Here is a 24,378-nt window from a genome sequence, read left to right as displayed (position 1 = left end):
TAAACAACTGCAAACAACTGCGTCCCCTGGATTTGACAATTCAGCAGAACTGCTCATTTATGAGGAAATCCTGGGAGCCAGGCCAGAGGCCAAGATCTATGGGCTCCCCCACCACTGTGAAATGGAGCAGAAAGCTGACAGAGAGTAACTGCATCCAGCCAGGTAGGCTGAGCCCAGATCTGCCACCTGGGGACTCTGCACCAGGGCCCAGATCCAGAATGGGGAGAAGGCAGAGGGGCTGAGGAAAGGTCTGCAGCAGAAAAGACTCAAGAAGAGTCACTCACTAGCACCCTCTCCCCTCTGCACTGCTCCTTCTCCATTGGTCAGTATGGAAGCAGCTGCCATCCCTGTCTAGGTTCAGCATCACCTCCCTGCCCCATCTCCCTTGTACCCATACCCGTTGGATTGAGGGTGGGCAGTCACTGCCCACAGCTCAGGAGGAACCTACCAACAGGACCAGTGCAAACACCGCTGTGAGAAGGTGGCTTCCAAGACTTGGCTTGTGGGAAAGCTACCCAAGTTGTTGTTGCTAAAGAGGAAAATCAATTAGAAAATAATGAGGCAGAAAAAGTCCATATTTGGGAAGGAAACTGCTTACCAGGAGCTTGGCCAAAGACAGATGAGGTGGGATTTAGCTGGCCTCTTCCTCAAGAGGCTGAGTGAAGGCCATGATCCCAGCCTCCCTGCAGCCCCTAGCTCTGACCACCTGCTTGCCCAGCTTCCTTTAGAGGGGAACTGCTTTCTCCTGGTCAGCGAGCATCACTCTCAGGTTCTTGGGCAGTTACATTTTTTACTGTAAGGTAATAATTTTTTTTCTAAAAGAAATGGAATTTAGAAATTCCTACATGTGGGATCATATTGGTAAAGAAACTAAAGGGGACTGTTCCTAAAAGCTGAAGCTGTTTCCAACTGCCAAGTCCTGGTGACCAGGAGCTGATTCCTGGGCAGGAAATACCTCGGGGAACCTAAGGTGGGGGGTAATATGGTGGAAGTGACAGCTATGTGAGGCCAGGGAGGAGGTGGAGTAGGGATGGCAAGAGTGGCAAAGAACCTTATCTCAGAGCCACTGGCTGGGGACCCCACTACGCAGCAGCTGCTCCCTGAGCCTGCAGGGGGGCTCCTCACAGCCTGAGCAATACCAGACCCTCAGAGCTTGGCTGGGACGTTCCCCTCAACTGCAGAGCCACTTTGTGCTCAGAGATTGCTCACATAGGCTGTGGGGCTGAGAAAGAAACCCGAACACCCCCAAAGATGCACACACCATGTAGGCTGGGAGGGTGTCAGAATATGATCCTGCAAAATCCCAAACTCCACAGCCAACTGGGCTTGAATTACAACCAGCCTGCAGAAAGCCAACATCTTGGGGCCAAGTTTCCACCCAAGACTCATCTCCATGGTGGCCTGGTGATGCTCCCCTTAACTAGGTCATTCTGTGGCTGAGAACTTTCTGGTGTCCCTGCTCTAGGCCTACTGGGGGAGAGAGAATGACGGAATGGGGGGCCGTGAGGTCTTTGGGGGCTGTGCTGAGGAATATCCAAGGCCATTTAAGACCAGAGGGCCTTGGAACCTTGGAATGTCTGAGTCCTACAGAGTCCCTTTTCTGGAGCAGGTGAGCCTGAGGCAGAGAGCTGGACAACAACAGCAGTGGCCACTGCCTGCTGACAACACAAGTTACTTTACAACTCATTAAGCACTCTGCCAGACAGTGCCCCCCTGGCTCGCCACACTGCTCCGCTGTGCCGCGGGCTCCACTGGCCTTAAATGTCTGGGATGCTGATGTGCCATGAAGTGAGGTGCCTGCCTACAGTCATCTGTGGGCTGCTTTGACTCTGGGACTTAGCTGTGGGGTTCCTGAGAAGGGATATGCCAGGGCAGTGGGCACATAAGCCAGAAGACAAAGAAGAAACAGCTTCTTTATAGTCTGAAAGAAAAAAAACCCTAGAATTATATAGCTCATAAAAAGTCTTTCAAAAATAAAGTAGAAAGAAAGATAAAACCTGAGAGAATCTGCAGCTGGCTGAGAACTGTGCTGTAAAATGTTAAAGGAAGTTCTTCAATCTGAGAGAAAATGATACCAAATGGAAACTCAGATCCCAGCAAAAGAATGAGAAGTGCTAAAAAAGATAAATATGTGAGTAAATGTAAAAGATGCTGGTTTTCTCACTTTTAAATTTCACATTGAGATAAATGACTGTATAGAGCAAGAAAAAAGTATATTGTAGGTTTTATATCATCTTTAAAAGTAAAATAAAACACAGTGGAGAAGATGAGGGCAATAGAAGAGCATCATTATAAGGTTCTTAAGAGCTGAAATAGTAAAGGATTTGAAGGAAGACTGTGATATGTTAAAGATATGTAATGTAAACCCTAGAGCAACCTACCAAGAAGAGAGATGTATAGTTATGGGTTAGTAAAGAGGAAAAATGGAATACAAAAATTATACCACAGATGGCAGGCAAGGAGGAAAAAAAAGTGCTTGGAAATAGAAGAGACCAAAACAAATAGCAAAATGGTAGATTTAAACCCAACCATATCGATAATTACACTAAATGAAAATGGTCTCGACACTCTAATTAAATGTCAGAGACTTTATCAGACTGGGAAAAAAAGCAAGACTCATGATATGCTATCTACAAAGAATCCTGTAAATATAAAAGCATAGATAAAATAACCAACCATATGCTTTCTACAATAAACACAACTTTAAAGATACCAAGGGAAAAAATAAAAAAAAAAAAAATAAAGATTCCAAGGGGCTGAAAGTAAAAGACTGGAAAAAAGAAACATCAGGCAAACAGCAATAACAGCAATTACAAGATCAGCATCCAAAAGGAGGCTTGAGGACAGAGATAAAGAGGAAACTTTCAGAATGACAAAAGACACCAATTCATCAAAACGACCCAAACTCTTGAATGCACAGGCAACTTTTGGCAGAGTTTGAAAAGTACAGGAAACAAAAACAGAAATGAAAGGAAAAAGAGACAAACCTGCAATTATGGTTAGAGATTTCAATACTACTTTCTTAGGGATTGATAGAAATAAAGTGAATAAGGATTTGAATAAGGACATGAATCTTCGAGGGTATTATGCTGAGTGAAGTAAGTCAGTCGGAGAAGGACAAACATTATATGTTCTCATTCATTTGGGGAATACAAATAATAGTGAAAGGGAATATAAGGGAAGGGAGAAGAAATGTGTGGGAAATATCAGAAAGGGAGACAGAACGTAAAGACTCCTAACTCTGGGAAACGAACTAGGGGTGGTAGAAGGGGAGGAGGGCGGGGGTGGGAGTGAATGGGTGACGGGCACTGGGGGTTATTCTGTATGTTGGTAAATTGAACACCAATAAAAAATTTTTTTAAAAATGAAAAAAAAAAAGGATTTGAATAAGGACATGAATCTTCGAAGTATCCTTTATCAGTCAACGTGACCTAATGGATACTTATAGAACACTACAACCCTGCAATGGCAGGATACGCATTCTTTTCAACAATACATTAAACATTTACCATATCAGTGCCTATGCTGGGCCACAAATCAGGTCTTAAATTTACATTATAAAATGTGTGTTCTTTGTTAAATACTCAAATACACACACTTCCGTGTCTGTCAGTTTCCAAATAACTGACGGATCAAATAAAAAACCACACAGGAAATTAGAAAATATTCTGAAATGAGTGATGAAGAAAATGTAACATATCAATTTTGTGGGATGCAGCTAAAGCAGTGCTTGGAGGGAAATGCATAGATTTACATAATTATTATACAAAAGAAGAAAAGTTTAAAAGATCTATTTATGATGATCTAAGGTGATAATAGATCTAAAAAAATCTATTTATGACGAACTATTTCTGGATGATCTAAGCTTCCACCTTAAGAAACTAGAAAAAGAAAAGCACCTATACTCAAAATGAGTAGAAGGAATAACATGATAAAGAGCAGAAATCAGTGAAGTAGAAAACAGAATAACAATGGAAAGATTTAAAGCTTTGAAAAGATTTTCTTTGAAATGATCAGGAAATTGACATGCTAGAACTATCAAGAAAGAAGGAAAATGCAAATTACCAATAACAGAAATGAAAGAAGTACATCACTACAACTCTTATTGGCACTAAAGGGATATTAAAAGACTATTATGTAAAATATTATGCCAATAAGTATAATACCTTTGATGACATGGAATAGTTCTTGAAAGAAGAGATTACCAGAAATGACACACTAAAAAAGCCTGTTATGAAGAATCTGGATTTAAAATTAAAAACCTTTTCCTCAAAGAAAACTCAGGTACAAATGGCTGCACTGGTGAAATCCTACCAAATATTTAGGGAAGAAGTAATACAATTAGTATACAAATTTTGTCAAAAAAAAAAAAAAAGAAGAAGAAGAAGAGGGAGAAACAATTCTCAGTTATCTTACGAGGCATTACTACCTCATTTTATGAAATACCAGTAATACACATACCAAAAGCAGACAAAGACAATACAAGAAAACTACAGCTTAAGATCCCTCATGAATATGGAAGCAAAATTCCCTGTCAAAATATTAGCCAAAAAAATTCAGCTAAAAGGGATAATACCTTATGAACAAGCAGGGATTATTTCAGGAATGCAAGGTTTAACATTTTAAATTAATACAATTCATATTAACAGTATAAAGAAAAATATATAATTAACACAATAAATACTAAAAAAAAAAGCATTTGACAAAACTCGATACCCATTTAAGACAAAAACACAGAACACTTGGAAGAAAAAGGAAACTTTCCCACCATTACATAAGACATCTATGACAATCTTACGGTTATCTTCATACTTAATGATGAAAAGTTGAACTTTTTCCCCTAAGATCAGGAGCAAGGCAAGTCACCTCTATTCAATATTACACTGGAGGTCCTTGCCAGTGCAAAAAGGAAATGAAAAGAAACCAAAGCATACAAGTTAGAAAGGCAGAGGTCAAAGGCCTTTAGGTACAGACAACACGATCACCTATACAGGAAATCCTGAGGAATCCAAAGAAAAGCCACTAGAACTAACAGGTGAATTTAGCAAGATAGCAGAATACAAGGTTATATACAACAATTGTATTTCTATAATACCAACAAATAGCTGGAAAATAAAAATTTAAAAATACTGTTTATAATAGCAACAAAACCAGTAAATACTGACAGGCAAATTTAACAAAATCTGCGCAAGAAAACACATAGCTTAGAGAAATTAAAGAAAACATAAATAAACAAATATCATGTTCATGAATTAGAAACTTCAATGTCATTAAGATGTCAATTCTCCACAAATTGATCTATACACTGAATGCAATCCCAATCAACATCCCAGCTGACTTTTTTGTAGGAACTGACATGCCAATTCTTTTTTTTTTTTTTTTTAAGATTTTAAAACTTATTTATGATAGACATAGAGAGAGAGAGAGAGGCAGAGTCACAGGCAGAGGGGAGGCAGGCTCCATGCCAGGAGCCCGACACGGAACTCGATCCCGGGACTCCAGGATCGTGCCCTGGGCCAAAGGCAGGCGCTAAACCCCTGAGCCACCCAGGGATCCCTGACATGCCAATTCTAAAATTTATATAGAAATCAAAGAACAAGGAAGAGCCAAAACCATTTGGGAAAAGAACAAAGCTGGAGGACTTAGGCTACCTGATATCATGATTTACTATGCAGCTAGAGTAATCAAGACAGTATAGTATTGGCATAAGGATAAATGTATAATGGGACATAATAGAGTTCAGAAACAGACCTATGCATGTGTAATCAACTGATTTTCAACAAAAGTGTTAAGGTAAGTCAGTGAGAGAAATGCTTTATTTTTTTAAAGAAAATGGTACTTAACAACTGAACATTCACATGGAGAAGAAAATAACCTTGACAACTACCTCACACCATACAGAAAATGAACTGAAGGTGGATCTTACAACTAAATATAAAAGCTGAAACTACAAAACATCCAGAAGGAAATGGGGCTATTTTGAAGTGGCCAAAAAAATTTCTTAGAATGCAAAAAAAGCACAATCATGAAAGAACTGACAAATGGTTCTAATCAAAATTAAAACCCTGTGCTCTCAGAAAGACAGCATTAAAAATGAAAAGATAAATCAGAGATTAGGAGAACTTGTTCTTAGTACATATTCCTGAAAAAGAACTTGTATTCAGAATACATAAAGAACTGCCAAAACTCAATAATAAGGCAAACAGCCCCCCCCCATAGGCAAAAGATTTGAAAAGGTACTTTATGAAAGAATATATACAAATGATTAATAAGTACATGAAAAGATGCTCAACATCATTAATCAATGAAAAATAAATTAAAACTACAATAAGATGCTACATGCTCATTAGAATAGGCAACTTAAAAAAAAATAATGGTAGCAAGTGTTGGCAGGATGTAGGGCAACAGAACTCCCATACATTGCTAATTGGGATGTAATATGGTACCAACCATTTGGGAAAACAGGCAATTTCTTATAAAGATAATCGTACACTTACAAGATGACCCACAATTCTTCTTATAAGTATACCTAAGAGAAGTAAAAATTGATGTCCACAAAAATACATGCATTTTAAATGTTCATAGCAGCTTTTTGGCTCATAGAAGCCCCAAACTGGAAGCAACCTGTATGTCCATTAACAGGTGAATGGACAATTGTAGCATATGGAAAATTACCAATAAAAAAGAATAAATTATGTATTCACACAAGAATGAACTTCAAAAACATTGTGTTGAATGAAAGAAGTCACACACACTCCTGTCTGATTCCAGTATATAAAATTCTAGACAAATAAAACTATAGTGCAAAAAGATCAGTGGTTGTCCGGAGCTAGGCATGAAGGGCATTGGCTGCAAAGGGGCATGAGGAAACTTTTTGGGATGATAAAAATGTTCTATATCTTATTTGGGGTGGTGGCTATACAGGTATATATATACATTGTTAAAACTCACAGAATGGTTAAAGTCAGTACATTTGATTGTACTTAAATTATACATCAATAAAGTTGATTTAAAAAGACAAAAATGGATAACCACTCACTGATCCAGGTGTAGTAATATATTCTACAGATATGTAGATACACATGCAGATGTGACCAAAGACTGATATATAATAAATGTACATTTCAGGGTTGCCTAGCTGGCTCAGTTGGAGGAACATGGACTCTCGATCTCTGGATTGTGAGTTCAAATCCCATGCTGGGTGTAGAGATTACTTAAATAAATAAAACTTAAAAAAATTACATTTTAGTATTGTTTGCAATAGTAACAAGTCTATAAACATCCTAAATGCCCCTTAGAAGGGACTGGTTACTAAACTATGATACATGCATATAACAGAGTATTACAAAGATGTTCTCTAACATTGTTCTCTAACAATCCATGAGCTTCTGTGTGATATGAAAAAAACTTGAAGACATAGTCAAAGAAAAAGATCAAGGTAGAACAGTATTATAGTATGATTCAATTTACCTTTTTTTAAAGATTTTATTTATTTATTCACGAGAGACACAGAGAGAGAAGGCAGAGACATAGGCAGAAGGAGAAGCAGGCTCCATGCAGGGAGCCTGATCCCGGGACTCCAGGATCACACCCTGGGCCGAAGGCAGGCTCCAAACCACTAAGCCACCCAGGGATCCCCTCAATTTACTTTTTAAAGGGTATCTACAATATATATGTTTTTAAAGAGTATTTAAGAAAAACAGTTGATAAAACCAATAAAACCAAAGTCTGATTCTTTGAAAATATCAATAAAATCTATACACTTCTAGCCAGTTTGAGGAGAAAAAAAAGGTATAACCAATTACCAATATCAGCAATGAAAGAGGGGACATCACTGCAGATATTAAAGGGTAAGAAGGAAATATTGTGAACAACTATGTGTTCACAGATTCAACAACTTAGATGAAGTAAATCCTTGAGACACAAAAATACTGCAAATTACTCAGTAAAAAATAAATAAATAAATAATCTGAATAGTCTATTAAGGAAATTGATCTTATAGTTAAATATCTTTAAGGAAACTCAGGGCTAAAAAGGATCTGCTGACAAGTTCTACCAAACACTTAAGGAAAAAACAATATCAATTCTACATGGACTCTGTCAGAAAATTAAAGAGGAGGGAATATTTCCCAATTCATTTCATAAGGTCAGAATTACCTGATACTAGAATTATCTGATACCAGGCAAGGACATTACAAAACAAACAAGGAAAAATCCTATAGACCAATATTCCTCATGAACAAAGACACAAAAATCCTCAAAAAAGTATTAAACAGATATAATCCAACGGTATATAAAAAGGATAATACATCTTAATTAATTGAAGTTTATTACACAAATGCAAGGTTAGTTTAACATTCAAATATCAATGAAAGATAACCTAATTTAAAAATGGGATTTGAGGGGTACCTGAGTAGCTCAATTGGTTAAGTGTCTGACTCTTGATCTTGGCTCAAGTCTTAATCTCATGGTCATGAGTTCAAGTCCTGAGTTTGGCTCCATGTGAAAGAAAGAAAGAAAGAAAGAAAGAAAGAAAGAAAGAAAGAAAGAAAGAAAGAAAGAAAGAAAAGAAAGAAAGAAAGAAAGAAAGGAAGGAAGGAAGGAAGGAAGGAAGGAAGGAAGGAAGGAAGGAAGGAAGGAAGAAAGAAAGAAAGAAAGAAAGAAAGAAAGAAAGAAAGAAAGAAAAAGAAAGAAAGAAAGAAAGAAAGAAAGAAAGAAAGAAAGAAAGAAAGAAAGAAAGAAAAGAAAGGAAGGAAGGAAGGAAGAAAGAAAGAAAGAAAGAAAAAAAGAAAAAGAAAAAAGGAAAGGAAAGGAAGAAAGAAAGAAAGAAAGAAAGGAGAGAAAGAAAGAAGAAAAAGAAAAAAATGGGATTTGAAAATAAGTAATTAAATAGTAAAATAAAATTTAAAAATAGGATTTGAACAGACATTTCTCCAAAGAAGATATATAGATAGCCAATAAGCACATGAAAAAGTGCTCAGTATCATTAGTCACCAAAAGAAAAAAATATTAAGTGTTGGTAAGGACGCAGAAAAACTGGAACCTCCCGCCTAATGGGAATATAAAATAGCACAGCTGCTGTAAAAAAACAGTTTGACAGGGGCACCTGATGGCTCAGTTGGTAAAATGTCTGCCTTTGGCTCAGGTATGATCCCAGAATCCTGGGATTGAGTCTCTGAGTCAGGCTCCCTGCTCAGTGGGGAGCTTACTTCTCTCAATCTCTCTCTCTCTCTCTCTCTCTCTCTCTCTCTTTCTGCCATCCCCCCCAACTTGTGTTCTCTGGCTCTATATCTCTGTCAACATAAATAAATAAAATCTTTTTAAAAAAATTTGGCAGTTATTATATAACCTAGCAATCCTATCCTAAGTATACATCCGAGAAAAATGAAAACATATGTCTACACGAAAACTTGTGTGTGAATGTTTATTACATAGTAGCATTACTCATAGTGGCCACAAAATAAGAACAACCTAAATGTCCATCAACAGATGAGGACTACAGAGGAAGGAACCTGGGTAATGCTGGCACTAAGGTTTAGCTCCCATGATCCTATGGATCAGATTGCTTCTCTCATTTCCTGGGCTTCACTCCCATCCTGAACCTGCAAAGAACCACATTACAAGCTCAGTTTCTGTTTGAGTGCAATGTGAGTGAGCAGCTGGCACACAGTTTGGCCACAAGCTGTACCTATAAACCAGCACACAACTGGAATGCATGGCCTGCCTCCTTCTCACAGGGGTGTGGCAGGGAGTCCCCTGCAAGAGGGGTTTTGGTGGTTTCCCTTGCTTCTGCATCACTGCAGGAATTCAAAGAGCCATATCTCTGCCCCCTATCCCCCCAGCATGTAACAGATAAGGAAGCCAAGGTCCACTGGGGCTCAGGATAAGCTATCTACTTTGGGATTGGAGTGAGAACTTTGTCCCCTGATCCCCAGCACACCATATCACTCAAAAAGACTGATAGCTGACAGCTAGGAGACACAGAAATTCAATTTCACATCTTGAATCTGCTGAATTGGTTCCTTAATCACATTACTCACTCAATGTGTTGACTGTATGTGCCGGCTACCCTGTGGGGTGCCAGGGACACAAGCAGCAGTCTCTAAGGATCATTAAGTCCCCAAGCCTCATTCTCCAGTCAACATCAACCCAGAACTCCAGTCATTACCACTTCTTGGGGTTTCTGGTGTCTCTCCTGTCCCAACTGCCCACTCTGTCCTAACCACAGGTTACTTGTCCTGCTATGTCTTACCTGCTTTCCAGGCAGCTCTTCTCTTGACTACACCTGCATCTTTGCCTAGAAAATTACCCCAAAATATCAAACTGGTGGTAAATATCTTTGGAAAGCTTTCCCTGAAATATCCCAAGTAGGGAAAGACGAGAGGATTAAAACCTCAAATGAACCAGATCTTATTATATTTAAAATTTACTTACCTTCCCTTTGCCTGGCAAATAAAGTGAAAAGGGTAAAGTCTTAAACTTTCAGCTGGTAGAACAAGTACCATTTGTATATGATTGTTGTTCAGGTATGCAGATTTTAGAGACTAAGAGCATGCACTGTAATCCTAATTGCCCAAGTTCAAACAAGCCTGGCTCTGCTAGTCACTAGCAGTATGGCCTGGGATGTAACCTCTCTAGACTCAGTTTTCCCATATGTAAAATAGAAATAAATATTACATCACCCTGATAAGCTGCCAGACTTGATCTACAAGATATCAAAATGTATAATAAAGTACTTAAGGCAGTGTGATAATGGTAAAAGGGAAAAATTGCACTATGAAATGAGAGTCCCAAATAGATCCAAGCATATGTGGTTCTTTTTTTTTTTTTTTTAATATTTTATTTTATTTATTACTCATGAGAGACACAAGGAGAGAGAGAGAGAGAGAGAGAGAGGGACACAGGCAGAGGGAGAAGCAGGCCCCATGCAGGGAGCCTGATGAGGGACTTGATCCTGGGTCTCCAGGATCAGGCCCTGGGCCAAAGACAGGCGCTAAACCCCTGAGCCACCCGGGCTGCCCCTATGTGGAACTTTCATAGCTGCCAGAGGTAGTAGAGCAGATCAGTGGGAGAAAAAAAGGACTGCTCAATAAACAGTACTGGGCCAAATAATTGATCATATGGAGAAAAATGAAATTAACTACAGATTTCGAATCCTATCCAGAAACCAATTCTAGATGTGTTAAGGACTTCACTGTGAAACCTTAAAACTTTTAAGAAGAAAATATAGAAAAATATGTTATCTCTAGACAGAAACCTAAAACTGAATTTATCATAAGACTGGTAAATTCAACTACATTAAAATTAAGAGTGTCTATTGACAGTGTAGTAATGGCATTAGGATATTATAGATCAATGGGACAAAATCGAGAATCTAGAAACAAACCTTTACATTTATGGCCAGTTGATTTTCAGTAAGGATGCTAAGACAATTAAATAGAGAAAAGAATAGTGTTTTCAATAAATGATGCTGGAAAACATCCAAAAGAACGAAGACGGAGCCCTACCTCACATCATATACAAAGACTAATTCAAAATGGATCATATACCTAAATGTTAAGAGCTAAAAGTATAAAATTCTTAGAAGTAAACATCCAAACTTCATCCTCATGGATTTGGATTAGGCAGTGGATTCCTAGATATGACACCAAAACACAAGTGGCAAAAGAAAAAACAGATAAATCAGACACCAACAAAATTAAAAACTTTTGTGCTACAAATGATACCATCAAAAGAGTGAGAAGACAATCCTCAGAATGGGGAGAAACATTTGCAAATGATGTATCTGATAAAAGACATACAGAAAATACAAAGAACTCATACAATAAAAAGCAAATAACTCAAATAAAACATAGATAAAGGATTAAAATAAACATTTCTCCCAAGAAGATATATAAATAGCCAATAAGTACAGGAAAAATGCCCAACATTCTTAGTCATTAGGAAAATGAAAATCAAAATAATGAGATATCACTTCATACCCACTAAAATGGCAATAATAAAAAAATGGCAATAATAATAATGATAATCAGAAAGGAACAAGTGTTGGTAAAGATATGGAGAAATCGCAACCCTAATACACTGCTGACCTTGGTAACGTAATATGGTGCAGTTGCTGTAACAAAGAGTTTGGCAGTGCCTTTAAAAGTTAAATGTCACAACCCAGCAATATGACCATATGACCCAGCAATCCCACTCATACGCATCTACCCAAGAGAAATGAAAACACACATCCACACAGAAACTTATACACTGACATTCACAGCAGTGTTATTCATAATATCCAAAAAGGAGAAATAGCACAAGTGCCTATCTGTACTTTGATGAATAGATAAAATGTGATAGAACCACATAATGAAATATTACATGTCGATAAAAAAAGGAACAAAGTACTGATGCATGCAATATGGATAAACCTTAAAAACATTATGTTAAGGAGGGTGGGGGTATGGGGTGACTCGGTGACGGGCACTAAAGAAGGGCACTTGATGGGGAGAGCACTGGGTGTTATATGTTGGCAGATTGAATTTAAATTAAAAAAACAACAACACATATGCTAAGTGAAAGAAGTCAGACACAAAAATATATGACATCTATATGAAATATCCAGAATAGGTAAATCTATAAAGACAAAAAGTAGATCAGTGGTTACTTAGGGTTGGTAGAGGGAGAAAGAATTGAGAATGACTGCTATGGTTTCCTTTAGGAGGGACAAAAATATTCTTTAATTAGATTGTGATGATGATTGTGCACCCTGTGACTATATTAAAAAAATTGAATTACACATTTTATATGAGTGACTTACTTGTATGGTATATGAATATTTCAATAAAGCTATTTTAAAATGTATTCATCAGGGGATCCCTGGGTGGCTCAGCGGTTTAGTGCCTGTCTTCCGCCCAGGGCGTGATCCTGGAGACCCAGGATCGAGCCCCACATCCGGCTCCCTGCATGGAGCCTGCTTCTCTCTCTGCCTGTGTCTCTGCCTCTCTCTTTTTCTCTGTGCCTCTCATGAATAAATAAAATCTTTAAAAAAAAATAAAAAAATAAAAATGTATTCATCAGAAGACATCATAAGCAAGATGATATAAAAATACAAACTAAAAGTTTATCACTGGGGCACCTGGGTGGCTCATTGGTTGAGCATCTGCCTTTGGCTCTGGTCGTGATGCCAGGATCCTGGGATTGAGTCCTGCGTCAGGCTTCTCGCAGGGAGCCTGCTTCTCACTCTACCTATGTCTCTGCTTCACCGTGTCTCTCATGAATAAACAAATAAATAAAATATTTAAAATAAAATAAAGTAAAAGCTTATCACTGACAGTTGGTATCCAGATCATATAAAGAGCTCCTACAGATATATAAGAAAAGGACAAACCACTAACAGAAAAGTGCATTTCACATAAGAAGAAACATATACTTACCAATAAAACACACTATTTTGATACCAAGGAAATGCCAAATAAGATTACACAGAAATACCATTTTAGGGCCATCAGATTTGCAAAAGTACACGTCAATACCAAGTGTCAAAGAGGATGATAATCAAAGGGAACTCACCCACACTTATCTAATGGGAAGTTAAGTCAGTACAACCACTTTGAAAAACAATCTGGTGGTATTTTTCAAAACTCATCATTCATATATGCCATGACTGGAAATGGCCTGCCCAGGTATCCCCCAGCAAACTTTTACACATGTGTTCTGGAGATGTGTAGAATAATGGTAGCAGCAAAGTTCATTACTGTTAAGTACCAGAAATAAATCTCATGTCCATCAATAGAGGAAGGGTCCATGGTATTGTGATAGAGTCACACAAAAGATTATTAGAAGCCATGGAAATGAATGAACAACAGCCATATCCAACAATGTAGATAAATCTTAGAAACATAATGTTGAAAGAGAAAAAGTCCTCAAAGATGCATTAAATAATCTGATTAAAATTATTTGTGGTTCTCTCTGTGTAGAATTAAAGGTACTTTTTATTTTCTTCAAAGTGCTTTTTCCTTCCTAAATTTTCTACACTGAGCATGAATTATCTTTGTAATCTAGAAAAAAATGTCAAAAATTATTTTAACAGCCAAATGGCAATAATTTGGGACTGCATCCTGTGGTCTCTAGCAGTGGATGGCTGGCTTTGTGGATTCCCGACTGTGCCCAACTGTGTGTCTCCAGGCCTCAGTTCCCTTGGTCTGTACCATGGGGATTGGGCAAATCACTTGCAAGATCTCTCCAACTGTGATAGTCATGGATTCTGTGGCTACACGATTTTCCTTTGTGTGGGTAACTGAATGCTTCTGAAATTCACATAGACACCTTCCTGATTCAACCTTTCAAATATGGGGATGCCTCGGTGGCTCAGCGGTTGAGCATCTATCTGCCTTTGGCCCAGGCCATGATCCTGGAGACCCCGGATCGAGTCCCAGGTCGGGCTCCCTGCATGGAGCCTGCTTCTCCCTCTGCCTGTGTCTCTGCCTCTCTCTCTCTCTCTGTGTCTTTCATGAGTGAATAAATAAAGTCTTTAAAAAAAAAACAACTTTCAAATACGTAAAAACAAACAATACAAAACAAAAGCCCACACGTGTAAGGCCACATTTCTCATGAGACTAAGAGCTTAATCAAACCAAGGGCCATTTAAAAAGCTCTAAATTCTATGTAATTCACAGGGAGAAGGCAGGAGACGCATCCCAGGAGTTGCCCCCCCAAGTCCCCTGCAGAATGCCACTACTCAGAACACACAACAGGATTCACATACCCTCCTTCGGTGGAAATCCATTTGTTCCATTCAGAATGCCACCATTTTTCATGCCCATCCTCCCTGCCCCGCAAAGTTAACACTCCCTCCCCTATCTCCACTCCTGGAACCTATACTGTTTGGTGGGGAAAGGTGAGGAAGGTGACCAGGGAGACAGCCTGACATTTCCAATTACCAGCAAGTGCAACTAGCTACTGATTCTCAGCAGTTATCTGCTGCCACTTGGATGAGCAGCTTCTCATTACATAAAGTGTTAACAGTTCCTCCTGGCCCTGGGCTGACATGGAAAGGCTCAGGAGGGAGAAAGTAAGACAGAAGTGGGAGAGGCAAAGGTGAAAGCGCACACAGGAAGAACAGCACCAAATATTCAGAGCAGTGAGATGCTGCTTGTTTTGCTTGGCGAAAGTTAAGACAAAGATGACCAGAAGGGACAGCTCTCCACCAGAAAGAGCCTCTAGGGGTCAGCATGAGGTGTATGAGGGCACAGAAAGGGCCACTGAGGTAAAGATGACTAAGTCTAGGGTGGAGCAGACCTGGCAGGATGCATGGCCATTGTCAGTCAAGAGCAGCAGGAGGTGGGGTCCCATGTCAGAAGTCCATCTATATCTGGATCTGGAACCTCTGCATCTGGAGCGGGTCCTGGGGAAGCTGGACTATGGGTACAGCAGTCAGGCAAGCCACTTCCAAACTTGGTCCACTTCTAATTAGAGGAGTCCAGAGGGTGGGGGCAGGGAGGCTGTCACAGGCATGTGACCTGTACCATCTCTCAGGACCCAAAGTCAGAAGGGCCCCATGCTTGGTTCAACGTACAGCTGTCTCCCTCTTGAAACTCTTAATAATTTTTAAACAAGAACGCCACAAGTTTGTGCAGCAGATCTGGCCAGGGAACGGACAAATCCAAGGACCATTCCTCAGAACCCCACCCATGAAGCAAAGTAGGGTAGTGCTGGGGTCCGGGGAAGTCCTGTCAGGATTGGGTTCCAGCCAGGTGCGACAGAAAGCAACAACATTCATAACGCTCCCCTTTGGGTTTCCGCACAAGGGCAGGAAAAGGTGCAGCTGATGAGCCACAGAAGGGTAAACCACAAATAATAACCAAACTTAGCAGAGGAGGGAGATGGGAGGGGATGAATTCATCCTTTCTGGTTAGTCAAATGCAAGCTAAAACACTAACAAGGCACAATTTTATGCTTGGTTAAAAAATGCTCTCTCAGAATGATGGAAGGCTAGTGGAGGGCAGGTGGAGAGAAGCACAACACTTCGGCTGAGGGCCATGGAGGGCCAGAGGGAAGCAGTCACATCGCCCCTGGGCTCAGCAATCACACTCCTGGGAATCTGTCCCGGGAAGAGACACCCAAGAAAAATTTTACATGCCAAAGATGCTCAGGCGGCAGTTTGGCTGTGGTGACAATCTGGGAAAAACCGAAATGCCTAACAGAAGGAAAAGATGTTCCACAGCCACTCAACAGATACATATTAAGCCTGTGGCAACGTGGGAAAGTGCTTATGATGTACAGCCACGTGAGAATGATGATTTTTTTTTTTTTTTGGTCTCTCAGTGATGTAAAACGGATGTTCACATAAAGGAAAAAAAACTAAAAATAGAGACCTAAAAACAGCGGCGTGAAGGGTAATGGAGTTATGGAAACACCAGGATCTTGAACATCTGGAATTGTTGCTTTCATGGTAAACAACCCTTAAAAATCATGAATGTGCAGGGTGCAGAAGCCCAGATGAAGCTGTTTGGCCAAGAACAAAGCGTGTGTGTGTGTGTGTGTGTGTGTGTGTGTGTGTGTGTGTTGGGGGAGGTGAGGAGTGGGTTTAAGGGGGTGGGATTTCATCAGGCAAATGGTCAATGAACCAAGAGTCACGCTCTTGGGGCCCTGCTCCAGATGGACTGCACTGCTTCTGATATAAAAATATCCCCAGCTGGGCAGCCCGGGTAGCTCAGTGGTTTAGTGCCACCTTCAGCCCAGGGCGCGATCCTGGAGACCGGGGATCGAGTCCCACGTCGGGCTCCCTGCATGGAGCCTGCTTCTCCCTCTGCCTGTGTCTCTGCCTCTCTCTCTCTGTCCCTCATGAATAAATAAAACCTTTAAAAAATATATCCCCAGCAGAAGGTGGGACCCAGGGGGCTTTGCTGGCTGTCAGTTCTAGCCTCTCAGGGAAAACATGTGCCCACTAACCAACTCCCGCCCAGGGCCTCGAGGACACTGGGCAGACCAGGGAGCTGCTCACGTGGGGATCCTCCTTCCCTGAGCCTGTGGCCTCCTTTGACCTCACCACACCAGCCAGCCTGAGCAGCTACGACTTCTGAAGATGCACGTCAGGTGTCATTATTCAACACATACGTCAGAGGAAAGCAGGACACAAAAGGAAATTTTAGCGTTGGCAGCCTGAAGCCCATAACTTCATCTTTATTCATACTGTTCATCTATTCAATCAGCTGCTGCTGACTGGCACTTTACTGGAAAACCAGGCGGCAGAGGAACCACCCGTGTCTGCAGAGGGCAGTGCTGCCTGTTATAGGACACCTTCTGCTGAGGTCAGAGGAGGATGTACTTAGAGCAAACCCCTCTGGATCGGGATCTGAGCAAACCGCTCAGTCCCCATGCAGCCTGACTCAGGCTGCCCCTGTCTCCACAGTGGCTTAGACTCTCCTCTCTCTATTTTGCTGGCTCGCTGAAGCCTCCCCCACATAGTTTAAATGGCCCCTCCGGGTCCTTCTCCCATGTTGGCCTATGGCAGGACCCTGAAGTCGCCTCTCTCGGCGTGGCACCTGGGCAGCCCTCTCTCTCTCTTCACCTAGAGGCAACAGAGGTCATTGTGTAGTCCTCAGGGCTAGCCAAACATTGCTCCTGGTAAGCGTTTCTATCAATAGGGCTGTTGCGGATGGTTAAGCAGGTTGCTCACTGCACAACCATAGGGGGCACCTTTTATAATGGACACTGTAGATTTGCTTTTATTATAATAGCAAGTGAAAGAAAAGAGCGTTGCTCTAACAAACTTAGTATATTACAACAGTTTCAGGATGAGTAGAGGTCAAAGATTGTTTTCAAAAGATGGGTACCAAGTGGGCTCATTGCAGCCCTACACACCAACCTGTGAAAAACCAATGAACCAGCTAGAGAGCACACTACCTTGTCCACACTCCTTGGGGCCACCAGTGCCACCAGAATCCCAGATGGGCAGCCCCAGGGCCCATTACAGCCTTGTTACCTCCATACTGCCAATACCCTCCTCGCTGGCATGCTGCCGTTCAAGGGTACAGTCACGAATGCCCGGGGCAGCTTCTATTCTCTACTGTCCTCCAAGTAGAGGTCACTTCTGCTCAAGACTCTTTCCTCTCTCAGTCCCCAAATCCAGCATAGCGGTCCACCTGCCACCCAAGGACTCAGAGCTGGCACAGACAGGAAGTCCACTGGCAGACATGGGCTTCTGCACAGCAGGTCCACAGCACTGGGGGACACCTGCTCTGCCCACCTTTCTCCATCCTCCTCCTTGACTCTTGCCTTTAGCTCTCCACTTTCCCTACCTGACCGGCCTGCCCCCACGCACAATGACACCCACATGTTCTCCTGTGTGCAGCCCTCCTCACTGCCCTCAACCTGTTGCCCTCTCTACCTGGGGCACCCCTGCACAGAACCCATCTAACTCACTCCTCAGCTAGCTGCCCACAGCAGGCCCTCCATGCTGGGCTCCCTGCCTACACCTACCGCTCACCTCACTGTCCTCTGGCAGCTTCTTTCCTCAGAGCTCATGGACTCCTGAGAGCCACAGCTCTTCTCTACTGGGCATTACCTCCTGTGTTCTGAGTCTGGCCAGCCAGGGCCTTGCCCATTGTCCATTCCTTCTTGGGGAGAGGAACTGGCATGGTAGATCAGAAGTATGCATGCCAGGCTCCAGCATGCCTATCCCTTCTGGGCTGAATTCCTGCCACCTGGCTGTGGACATGGTGTACCCCACACAGCTACTGGGACAGTTCTTAGCACAGAGTGAATGACTAGCCAGATTTTCTGCTTAACAGAAAAGACAAATTTTTCTCTTTTACCATTTATTGTTATTCACTCTGACTCAAAAGCATTGAAACATTTGAAATGTCTGCCCTGCATTTAGCCTCTTTCGATAAGGAATCCCCCATCCCCACCGGCCAAATTGCCACACTTTATACTTCCCAAGCTCTGGCCCAAAAATTCAGCCACCAGCCTTACCCACTGTGGCTTCTATTCAGGCCAGGCTTGTTCAGAGTCTAGCAGACTCTCAGTCTATAACCATTCCCTGCTGGCCCTCCTCTGCCCCTTGACCCTCCATTCCACTGCCAGTGCTGGCAGAGCATGAAGGCTCTGGGTCCCACTTAAGCCTATGATTTGAAAGTCCTTTAGTCTTGGCATCTCCATCTATAGAATGATATAGATGATACAGTACAGGGGCGCCTGGGGGGCCCATTTGGGTAAGTGTCTACATTCAGCTCAGGTCATGATCTTGAGGTCCTAGGATCAGGCCTATGTGGAGCTCCCTGCTCAGCGGGGAGTCTGCTTCTCTCATTCCCTCTCCTTTTTTCCCCTCCCTACTGCTCCTACTCTTTCAAATAAATAAAATCTTAAAAAAAAAATGATACAGTACAATGATAGAATAATCATCTTATTTGCTACTACCAATAAAGCCCCTTATGTATACCCAGGGCTTCAAATTCCCCCTCATTTCAAGCCCACAAAAGTAACAGTAATAATGATGAGCAGCTACCATGTGCCAGGAAGGGGAGGGGAGGAGTGCTCTCATACATATTGCTCACCACCCCCAGCCTACAGGTATGCAGAGGCTCCCACAAGGTAACATGTCTGTGAGAGAATGTCCTCTTCCATGTATTGCACCAAGTAATGGTGACGTCTCATGAGGCCAGATGTCCTTCCAGGGAAGACATAAATGGGGTTAGTGCTACCCTAAAGCCTCCTTCCTACAATCCATATACCACCTGCAGAGCCAGCAGGGCTCACCTCCTCGCCTGCCTACCTGTCTTTTTTGATCCAACCCACAAAAAAAGTGAGGCCTTCTTCCACCTCTTGCCAGTCATGGGCTCTGACGCCTCACTTAAACCTAAGTGAACACTTGCCTATCCGCATCCTCCAACACCCATCTGGTTGTTACCTCCTCCAGGAAGTTCTTTATGATCTCTCATGTTCACCTAAGAACCCCTTCCTCACACCTCTGAGCTTCCTCTGCTGTTCCAGGGGAGCCACTTGCCATATACAGTAACACTAGAAGGGGCAGAGCAGGACAGATTTCACCCATTGCTCCAATCTTGAGTCAAGAGAGTTCTGGTGAACCAGGAAAACCCCTCAGAGGGTTCTCAGGAGGTTGAGAACCCTGCTGGAAGGGAAAACCCCAGCCAAGATTGCTCCTGGCCACTGAGCCTCAGATGGCTCTTCCCTCCACTCACTTTCAGCTGGTAAGCTCATTATGGAACAGCAATTTGCAAAATGCCAGGTCCTGGGGGTGCAGGGGCACATCACAGACACAGATGAAACCCAGGCTTCACCTTTGGGTGCTTAAAGCCTCAGAAGAGGGCAAGACTTGCACTCAATCCAGGTCTACTGCAGAAGGGAGGCCCAGGAGAGGTCTGAGGGGAGAGGTCACCTCCAGCCTTGAGGAGTTTGGGGCAGCTTCAGGAGGATCTAGGATGGGCACTGGGCCTCAAAGGATGAATCTGATTAACATGTGAGGGATGAGCAAGGACGTTCAGCCGAGTGGGCAGAGCAGAGTGGGAGGCCGGACCGGGTGGGCAGTAAGGCCAGGCCCAATGAGGTCACAGATACTAATCTTGGGGCACCACACTGGGGGGCCATTCTGTATACACATACGAAGGGATTAGGACAGAGAGCTAGTCCCTCACTTCATGCCCCTGTCCTTCTTCCCAAGGATTCCAGCAGACACCTGGGAACACAATGCAGGGGAACACAAGATGGGACATGTTAGCAAGTCCCAAAAGGAAAATGAAAGAACCACCTGCCCTGTGACTTTTTGAAAGACACCATACCCAACAGCACTTCTCAGCTGATGTTCTATGAGGCTCCTTCTCTGAGAATGGTATCTGTCCTAGGCCTCAAAGATGCAAAAACAAACAAGCAACCCTCATCAAAACAATAGGCCCTGGCACTCATCACAGCCACACAGACTAGCTCATGGGTATACAGGGGCTCTCTGAGGCCACAAATGGGTAATTGTGACATCAGCAGTGCCACGGGCAGTCCAAGCTCACCTGGCTCTGCTGGTGAGTCTACCTTGCCAGGGCAAGGGGTCCCTATTTTGTGCTTTTAGAACTTTACATTCCAAAAAAATGCAGAAATCCTAAACACAACTGTGCGTGCGTGCGTGCACACACACACACACACACGTAAATGAGTGAGCTGCCAACAGCTGAATTCGGAGCTCATGAGAGACCCCGAGTGGGCATTTCCCCATCTGTGGTTCCCGGCTCTGTTTGAAGGACAGAGACACACAGATTGATGGATGGATTAGTAGGTATAGATATATATTATCTCATTTTGACCTCCCAGCAACCTCGCCAGGTAAGTAGGTTTAATGCCATGTTTTAGACAAGAAAATTGCAAATCAAAAAGGCTACGAAGCTAGCTGAAGGTCAGGCAAGCACTGGAGGTGAGGTTTGAACAGGCCATTACTGGCTGAAGAGCAGCCTCCTGTCAATGGACTCCCCAGGGCTCCCCTTCCCTAGGGCGGGACCTGAGAGCAAGACAGGCATCAGCCCTTTCCAACCCACTCCTCCCCCTGTCATTTACAGAGGTGGCAGCTACTGAGGCCCACAAGGGGATAGGGACTGGTCCATGGTGACACAGCCCAGCAGTAGAGTCAGGATAGGTGCTCAGGTCTCCTGACACCCTGGATCCGCTGTGGGAACCCTACCATCCCCCACAGTTAATAGTCCATGTGATGAGCCTCCACAAGCTCAGATGCTATCCTGCCACCTAAATGATCACTGCCTGGAGATCGGCCCCTAATCCCCTGGTCAGGCTGTGAGCCCAGCTAGTTCTTCAACCTGCACCATTTCACTAGGACTATTTTCTAAGGGGAAATGTGTCTAGAGTAGCCTCTCACTGCAATACCTTTCTATGTCTGAAACGAAGAGGCCAGTCTCACCTCATTTGCAAGCTGGGGATGAGGGCCCCATGCCCCTCCCTGTCTGCCACACCCACGGGCCTCCTGAAGTCCCCATCTCTGCTTTCCTCACTCTGCTCTTTTTAGCTGGCCAGGTTTGCAAGCAGTATCCCGCCCACAGACATGTTCTGTTTGTCGGTGCAGGGTGTTGACTCACACAGGGCAGCAGAGGGACACACTCTGAAGTCTGCCCCTAGGGCATCTTGACACAGAAGCCTAATCCTAGCTGCTCTTTAGCCCTGTGCTGGCTCCTGGGCCTCCTCCCACAGCCCAACAAGCTCTGCTCCAGGCCCTGAGCTTAGCAGGGTACCCGCACACACACAACCTCCTCCTCTTCTTTTCCCCAGACCCACTGTGGAGAGTGGGAGTCACAGGAGGCGTAAGAAGGAAGGCCTAGTCTGGAGGGATCTAGCAGTCAGAGGTTACTCTGCCAACAATTCTGAGGTACAGCTGTTTGACCTTCCAGACCAAAAATGAGCATCCTCAGGAAGCCTGGGTGGCTCAGTTGGTTAAGACTCTTGGTTTCAGCTCAGGTCATGATTCCACCATTGTGCAATCAGCCCTGGGCTCTGCGCTTAGCGGGGAGTCTGCTTCAGATTCTTTCTCCTTTTCCCTCTGCCTCTCCCCACTTTTGTGCATGCTCTCTCTCTCTCAAATAAAATCTTTCAAAAAAAAAAAAAAAAAAAAAAAAGCATCTCATCTGTGAGCATCTCTCACAACAAAGCAGAAAGCAAATGGACACCAGGCCCAATGCTCCCTACCAGCAGCAAATGTTCTAGAGAATGGAAACCAAGAAAATCACCAGGCAGGCCAACAGAAGAAAAACTATTTAAAAGGACACTCTGTGTAAAATAAAAATTGGAAATTAAAACTAATCTTAAATCAGAAGACATACTTTATATAAAATTCACTTGTCAGTTTATGTAAAGGATTCTCAAGATGAAGTCACAGCACCAGCTCAATAAATCTCAAATGTTTGTAATTACAAACACCCTTCAGATGTGTTTTCAGAATTTGCATGATTAAACCTGACTCCAAGATTGAGGCTTGGAGTCTATAACTTCGAAGATGTCTGCCCTACATCAGGGAGGGCCTCACGAAGCCATTAGTGTAACCAGTCAGCAAAATTAATTACCAGGCTTATTATAGATCAGAGGGAGTTAATTTCTAAAAGGAATTCTTTCAAACGAAATCAGTGTTAAGTGAATTTAATGAGTCTGTACCTTTCTATATCTACAGAGTTGAAGAATTCCATATTTTCCCTAGAGTTTTAAACTATAACAGAAACAAGGTAAACAGCAAGTTTCACTCCTGTAAAATCTCCAATAATGCAAATTTCAAGCATTAGGAATTGCAGGCAGAGGCTTAACCAGCTTGCAAGGCTTCAACCTTAACAGCTGCTGACCCGAGGTCTCTCAGAGGAGCAAGCCCTGGTGTCATTCAAGAGCACCGCCCTGGGAGGGCATCCTCAAGGCTGGTCCTTGCTTACACCCGGGCGGCCACTTACACGGACTCTCCTGATCTGTCGCAGCTTGCTCAAAGGGTAAAGAGAAGTTGGTGGGGTCAGGCACTGAGCACAGCTGCCACCACGGGCCCCAGGACGAGGCCCTTGTGGACAAAGCAGTTATTCTGGCAGGACTCCAGGGGCACGAGGGCCCCAAGCAGATTCTGGGAAAGGAAGCTGGGTTTAAACAGGTACCTGCTGCTCCCTCTTCCACCCCTCCACCCCCCGCCCCTTATTTCCAGAAAGCTCTGGATTGTATGGTCTCTCGTTTCCGCAGAGGTTAATCAGACGCATGTGTCTCTCGCCCTCTCTCCAAGATGCCCCGCACTTGACGCGAGTCCGGAGAGCACAGGCTGGCGGGGCGGGACAGGGGTTTCCCCTAGGCTCCCCGGCCTCCCGCGCGCAAGGGAGTGACATCAGGGGCTCGCGTGGAATGGTCATGCAGTAAGCCCGGCCCCGGCTCCGGCCCCGGCTCCGGTGGGCTGCGCAGGGAGCCTGGCCTGGGCGGAAGCCGGGCAGCACTAACCCTTCTTAAATTTATTCAGGCAGCCGGAGCTGCAGAAGGAGCGCACGGAGGCCGACTCCCAGCAGCCGCGTCCCTGCATCCCCGCGGCGGGGCGGCCTCCGAGCGGCCGCGCGCTACATGGCGCCGGGCGCAGGGGCTCCCGCGGTCGCGTGCGCAGCTCGGCGGGCCTCCCGGCGGAGGCGGCGCGGGCTGGCGGTGCGGGCGCCGCGTTACCACAATGCACCACTGCTGCCCGCCCGCCCGGTGCTCCGGGCCTTAACCCCGTCGGCGCCGCGGAACCCCAGCGGAGCGCGAGCTGCGGCCGCCCCCCCTCTTCTCCCAGGAGCGCTCCCCTCGCCCCGCACGCCGCCTGCTCGCCCCTGCGACCCTCCTGGGGCACCAAGGTCGGACGGATGTCGGGTGTGCTCCTCAGCCAAACGTCACATT

At 43.6% G+C, this 24,378-nt stretch overlaps 1 protein-coding gene across 7 annotated transcripts in view; it reads right to left on the bottom strand.

Moving 5' to 3' along the window:
• The window catches only part of OSBP2 (oxysterol binding protein 2), a 192,502-nt gene that overhangs the window by 45,234 nt on the left and 122,890 nt on the right, over nt 1–24,378 (bottom strand). Inside the window, exon 1 of one of the 7 annotated variants that reach the window (XM_077874336.1) lies at nt 20,190–20,223. The exons of the other annotated variants lie outside the window; for them this stretch is intronic. Coding sequence (XP_077730462.1) covers nt 20,190–20,208 — 19 coding nt within the window. The 5' untranslated portion in view covers nt 20,209–20,223. Of the gene's footprint in view, nt 1–20,189; nt 20,224–24,378 lie in introns of those variants that run through there. 7 annotated transcript variants of the gene reach the window in all.

Source organism: Canis aureus, chromosome 27, assembly GCF_053574225.1.
Source record: "Canis aureus isolate CA01 chromosome 27, VMU_Caureus_v.1.0, whole genome shotgun sequence".
In the NCBI taxonomy this organism is placed as follows: Eukaryota; Metazoa; Chordata; class Mammalia; order Carnivora; family Canidae; genus Canis; species Canis aureus.
The sequence above is the reverse complement of the archived record's forward strand: the minus strand, read 5'-3'. Positions and strand labels throughout refer to the sequence as shown.